This window comes from Fulmarus glacialis, unplaced genomic scaffold, assembly GCF_000690835.1.
Source record: "Fulmarus glacialis isolate BGI_N327 unplaced genomic scaffold, ASM69083v1 scaffold17136, whole genome shotgun sequence".
NCBI lineage: Eukaryota > Metazoa > Chordata > Aves > Procellariiformes > Procellariidae > Fulmarus > Fulmarus glacialis.
This window is the reverse complement of record NW_009218936.1, coordinates 51,392-57,391: the sequence shown is the minus strand read 5'-3', so window position 1 is coordinate 57,391 and position 6,000 is coordinate 51,392. Positions and strand designations below refer to the sequence as shown.

The window sequence follows — 6,000 nt, the reverse complement described above, 5'->3', positions numbered from 1 at the left end:
TACAAGTCCTGGTGCATGATCACGTTATCTCTTGCTAGGAAGCAACTAATTAGAATAGTATATAATTTTGCACAAAGCGTAACCTGGCTGTAGGGGAGAACTGCGTGTCCTTGGAGGCTCTAGACCCTGTGGAAATTCATACTTTCCTCTTAGCTTACTGCTTTTGGCGGCGTTCCGTCTCACTTCCATAGGGAAAAGCAGCAGGGCTCTGGAGGGTGGAGGCGGTGGATCCCCAGCCGGTGGAGCAGGCTTTGGAATGAGAAGAGGAGCCCCGAGCAAACCTGGTGGCCGGCTGCCCAGCGTGCCCCTGCCCGGCTCCCGGCTCCCCTCTGACCAGGGGAAGGGCCAGCTCCTGGCCAACAGCCCGGAACGACCTCCAAGACTTGGCTTTGACCAGCGAGGCTGGAGCATTCAAAAAAAAAAGTGAGGTTTTTGTCATCTGGGGGCTCTGAAGAATTGCTTCATTTTAGGGGATCGCTAAGAAATCATCTCTGCGAGGAAGGTGCTGAAGGTGTGCTGAGGGGTTCTCGATGGTGCTGGGCAATGGGTTTTCCTCCGAGGGCTGGGAGCTGGCGTTCGCCCTGGCAGGCGGGGTGCAGCGCACGGACTTTCGGTGTGAAGGTGTCGGGGAAGTGGCAGCGGTTGCTAACGTGTTCCAGCGGAGGTATTACAGGAATGGGAAAGTCCCCCTTTTGCAAGCGTACTCCTCAGCAGCGGCAGCAACAAAATGCACTTGCGTGCCGCCCGTCACCAATTCAGAATGTGTGCACACCGTTGTTTCCCCCAGGGTTTTTTTCTCTCTCTTGCTTCATTTATTCTTTTGTTAACAGTGTGGTTTGCTTGAGGAACTATGCTTTACTGAATGACTTTGCAAATAAACAGAAATAACATGAACATGTACATGAACACAGCCACTGACCATAACATGAAGAATCACAGGTATGTATTTGTTTTATTATTCTATAGATATTTTCTCAGTTAGAGGGGCGAGTCTAGAAATGACCAACTTAAGTCTAAAATTCAAAAGGGACTTGCTAGACCAGTGGGATTTACTGTCTGTGGGAACTGGCAATCTTCCCTTTTCTTTTTTGTAAATCATGAGTTGCAGTAATTTGTGACACGATAGTACAGGACTTATTACAGCCTCCACAAGTTAGTAAGTTTAAACTAGTCGTAAAAAGAAGATTTATTACTGAGCAGACACCATGATTTAGATCAACAGGCCCAGACAGGGAAGTGTTTTTCTTGATAATGTAAAACTTTTCAGTAGCTTTTCTTATAAGGGAAATTGAACAATGATTCTTTTGGGTAAAGAAAAATTTCTTTTTTACATTTGATTTTCATTACACTTAATAAAGCACAATATTTGTTAAAAAGGTGTATCAATTTTTACATCATGTTAAATTCAGCTGATCTCTTTGCAATAATGAAGTACTTTATTAAAACTGTTTTTCCTATAGAAAACCATTCCATAAGTGGAACATAGCAATAATTAGTATGAAAATGCAACGTTTTAAGATGCCACGTGCTTGCAGAGACGGAGATCTTGCAGACAGGCTTCACTGCCCAGGTGCTGCTGCTGTTCACAAGGACCTGGCTGTGCACAGCCTTTTCTTTATAAAAGGTGGTGATTTTAAACGGGAACTTCACATGCTGCCATTTGTTCGGTTTTGAATCTCTTTGCCAAGGTAGGATTCGCCTGTCCTGAGTTTCCTCTGGCGTGGCAGGTTGCATGTCCGGGCGTGCAGCTTCCCGCGGGGGTCCCCTGGGTCCCTCTGTGCCGCCCCGCAGCGCCTGGAGACTCCCAGTAGTGGAAAATCCTGCAAATACCAATTGCCGTCTGTAAATGGATTTGCCCCTTGTTAGCAAGGAGTATGAATTTTTCAAGGAGAAAAGAGATTTTTTAAGCAAGTAACTTAAGGCTTGTTCACAAGGCAGTGGCTCTTCAGAAAGAAGCTCCTCCTTGTTTTTTTTCTTTCACTGAAATAACATTTCTGGGCTAGACCAAAGTACGTAGCCTCTGCGCACAAGTGATTGATGCGTGCTGCTGAAATGTGTCAGAATTAGCCATCAAGCCTTGTAGCAAATACCAATTAGGGTAATGCGGGATGCTCTGCGTGCATCCCGGCTGTGGGCTCGCAGTGTGTCGAGTCAAGTGGCCGTTGTCCTGAAAGCAATTAATCCCGGTGTTCATAACCAAATGGACTTGTACACATCGAATCGCTCTTCCTCAGCCGTGCCGTAGGGCTGTTGGTAGCGCAGGCAGGGCTCTGAAGGAAGGGTGACTTGGGGACGTGGAGGAGGAAACCTGCCGCCCTCAGCCCCGCTCTGGTCCCCACGGTGCTGGGGGATGTCCCACGGGCTTCACAGGCTCTCCTGCCTATTTCCCTTTTCCTGAACCCTCCCATGTCTGGGATAACCCTGCATTTGGGAATCCTCAGCACCTTCCTGCTTATGACTGAATTTGGGGTGGCAAAATTTGCCGTTGGCTGGCGGTAGGGAGGGAGAAGGGTGCTGTTTTCAGCCCTCCTGCTTCCCGCGTGGAGCCGACGGCGGCGGCCCCCCACCCTGGGCAGGGGACTGGGGGACTTGCTTGCAAAACTTTTCAGAAAACAAGTAAGAAAATCCAAGAAATGTTTTTCTCTCCAGACTTTTGCCTTGTTTAAGTATAGCATGGTAGACTAAAAACATTGATTTGTTCAGCCCTACAGGAAGAAAGCGCAGAGCAACCACAAAGAATCTTTTACTAAAGATTTACTGAGGGTATGTGTAAATAAATTTAGGCAGCTATTAAACATCGCCTTTTTTAATAAATGTGGAAAAACCAAACCTGTTAATGAAAGCAGATAAAATGCTGAGATAGAAAAACGATATGTCAGTAGTGGTTTGACTTTATAATGCACTTTAAAATACTAAAATGCCAGCCAAGAGGGTCAGGGAAGGTTTTAAAAAAAAAAAAAAAAAAAAAAAGAAGAAATGCCTCTTACTTTCATTCCATTCAATTACTGTCTGCTTAATTTTGTTTTGTGGAAGACTGGTTTGACTGTCACTGTTAATCTTACATTTGTTACTCTGCCTTTATGACAACGTTTTTGGCTTCATTTGTAATGGTGAATTTTTCAAAATAAAGAACTACTATTGCTGCAGGAAAAAATGGCACAGACTTACACACACAATCTTGTTCGACAAAGATCTGTACAGGCCGGTAGAACTACAGGCGGTAGTTACATGGTATGTAGGTAATGCCATTACGGCTGTGAAAGGAACGCCCGTCACGTGGTGCCCACGGTGAGCAGGAGGGCAGGGGGAGCGCGTGAAGGGGCCCCCAAAGAAGGGATTCTCTTGCTGAGCATCAGGAACTGCTGAAACATGGCCCAAAACGCGTGGCAGGCCGATGCTCAGTCTGTTTGGTTTCCATTGACTTTTGCTTGCTTAGCACTTAGCATCAGTTGGGTATTTCCATTACATTTAAATTAATATTCATATACTAATACATCTTTCCTGGCTTATTGCTCATTTATAATTATTTTCAGAGAGGTAACTCGTATCTCATTGTATGTGCAAGCCCAGGATTCATTTATAAAACACAGCTGTAAAGGTGAGAGATGAGCAGGTGATTCACGTGCATCCCGTCCTTTCCTTCGGAGGCCAGGGCTCGTCCCGCCCCGTCCAGCACAAGGGACGTGTGTGGCAGAGGGCAGCATCATGGAGTCATAGAATAGTGTGGGTTGGAAGGAACCTTTAAAGGTCATCTAGTCCAACCCCCTGCCGTGACATCTTCAACCAGAGCAGGTTGCTCAGAGCCCCGTCCAACCTGATCTGGAATGTTCCCAGGGATGGGGCATCCACCACCTCTCTGGGCAACCTCTGCCAGGGTTTCACCACCCTCAGCGTAAACAATTTCTTCCTAATATCTAGTCTGAATCTCCCCTCTTTTAGTTTAAAACCATTCCCCCTTGTCCTGTCGCTACAGGCCCTACTAAAAAGCCTGTTCCCATCTTTCTTATAAGTCCCTTTAAGTACTGAAAGGCTGCAAAAGGTCTCCCTGGAGCCTTCTCTTCTCCAGGCTGAACAGCATCGCTGCTGTTGGTGCACGGCTGTCGTGTCCGGGCGCTGCCGGCTTGCGGGCGATGGGCTGCTCCAGAGTGCCCATCCAAACAGGTGCTTCCCGTCTGAATCCTTTCCTTTTCTCAGATTTTTGTCCAGGATATTTTTTTCCTACAACAGAGGAGGCAAATGAGTAGGCTGAACCTTGCTGCCGTTCTTTGCTGATCTTGAAGCCTTGTTCTAAGTTTCTGTAAGACATATTTCAATTAGAAATTGTCAGTTTTTCTGCCTTGCTTTATGCAGCTTTGGTTATATCTCTGTGTATAAAACTGCAAAGTAGAAAAAATTATCTAGATGTTTTGGACTAATGGAAACGTGACCACTGCCTGTTTTTAACAGCAGAAAAGGAGGTGGGTCGGTGCTGTTGGTGCCATCTGTGTTCCCTAAGCGCCGTGGGCAGGGGAGGAGGCCTTGAAGACCCCCATCACTGCTCGGTAATCTTTTAGATATTTGGAAGGGGATGGACTGGAATGGATAATTTTTTTTATCCTCTTGAAAACAGTTTGACTGTTCAGCCCCTGTTCAGTGGTTTCTTAACTTTGTATTACAGCTGATGTGCTAAAAAGAACAGTTATGGTTCTGAACTGCGTAGAACTAGTATGATATTTAATTAGACTTTGAATTTTTATCAAAATCTAGTAGTAGCTATGACTGCAGCGTATACAAGGCTTAGTAACTCTGGAGACCTTTTAACTTTAAAAGATTGCATCATGTGGTCATTTACCTGTGTGTAGGTTTGTTACGAATTTATGAAGAATGTTCATGAGAGTTGATATATTTTTTGAGAAGATGCCTCCTTTCAGATCTCTTCTAGAAATGGCAGCCAGTATCTATAAGTAGACTTCACATCCACCCTAAATGATTTTTAAATTTTTTTTTTTTTTAACTCTGATGTTGACTTTATTCTCTCACTCCAGACCTCCTTGTCCCTCTTTAGGCTTTCTGCCTTGAGGCTATCAGTAGCAGAGTCCATGTAGGCTGTTATGTCTCTAGAGTGTAGCAGAAATGCTAAAAAAAGTGTATTTATGACAGAAGTTACAATGAGTTCTGATGCTTTTAGTATTGGAACGCAACATTCATTTTTTTCAGAATCACGGAACTCGTATGTTGAAATACTGTGAAGTAAATGATCTATTTAATGATGTTTATGACAACTTTACAGGATTTATTGCTACCATATAATTAAAACTAGAATTCTTTATGTTCTGGATTAAGATAAGTCTGTGTGTAGTTCTGAGCAGCAGAGATACATCATGTAAATGGCAAAGGGCTGTGAATTGATCCTTTAGTTTATTGGATTCTGTATGGAGTTTATGGCAACAAATTATTTGGGATAAAATATCAGGATTATATTGAGATTCGTATATCTGCTGTGGAGATGCAACCGAGAGAGAATTATTTTTCAGCATTCAGGTTTAAAAAAACAAACCAGACAAACAAAACTCCCCAAACCCCCAGCCTTTTGTGTAGCTGGCTGGTAAAAGATTACTGCGGTTCAGGTAGCGATGCACACAGAAATATAACATAGCGGCGGTGGAGGTGATGATGTGTCGCACCAGGTCAGGACCACGGCTGGTGACTGTGAAATTGGACGTGCGTTTTGGGTGATGGAGCAGGAGCGTTCCTTACTTTCAGTGTGCTTTGCTTTCTGATGTCGGAGTGGAGGTTGCGATGGCTTTCCCTGAGTTTTGGGTAAATGCTGCTGTGTTCCACCGTTGCTGGCAGCCCCGGGAGGCAGGGCTGTGTGGAACAGGCTAGACAGCTATTAATTGGTTGCTAAAGTAAAACCGTTGGAAAGAGACGGTTGTTACCTTCAGCTGCCTTATTTAAAGGAAAGGTGAAAGAAGATAAAATAAGCAAGAAAAATAATGCTTTGAATTGACTAAAGTAAAA

General features: G+C 44.5%; 1 protein-coding gene across 1 annotated transcript in view; it reads left to right on the top strand.

The window, feature by feature from the left end:
* Positions 1-530: 530 nt before the first annotated feature.
* The window catches only part of LOC104078533 (polypeptide N-acetylgalactosaminyltransferase 13-like), a gene marked incomplete at its 3' end in the record, with an annotated part of 49,589 nt that continues 44,119 nt past the window's right edge, over positions 531-6,000 (top strand). The window contains 1 exon segment of the mRNA XM_009580201.1: positions 531-762. Coding sequence (XP_009578496.1) covers positions 531-762 — 232 coding nt within the window.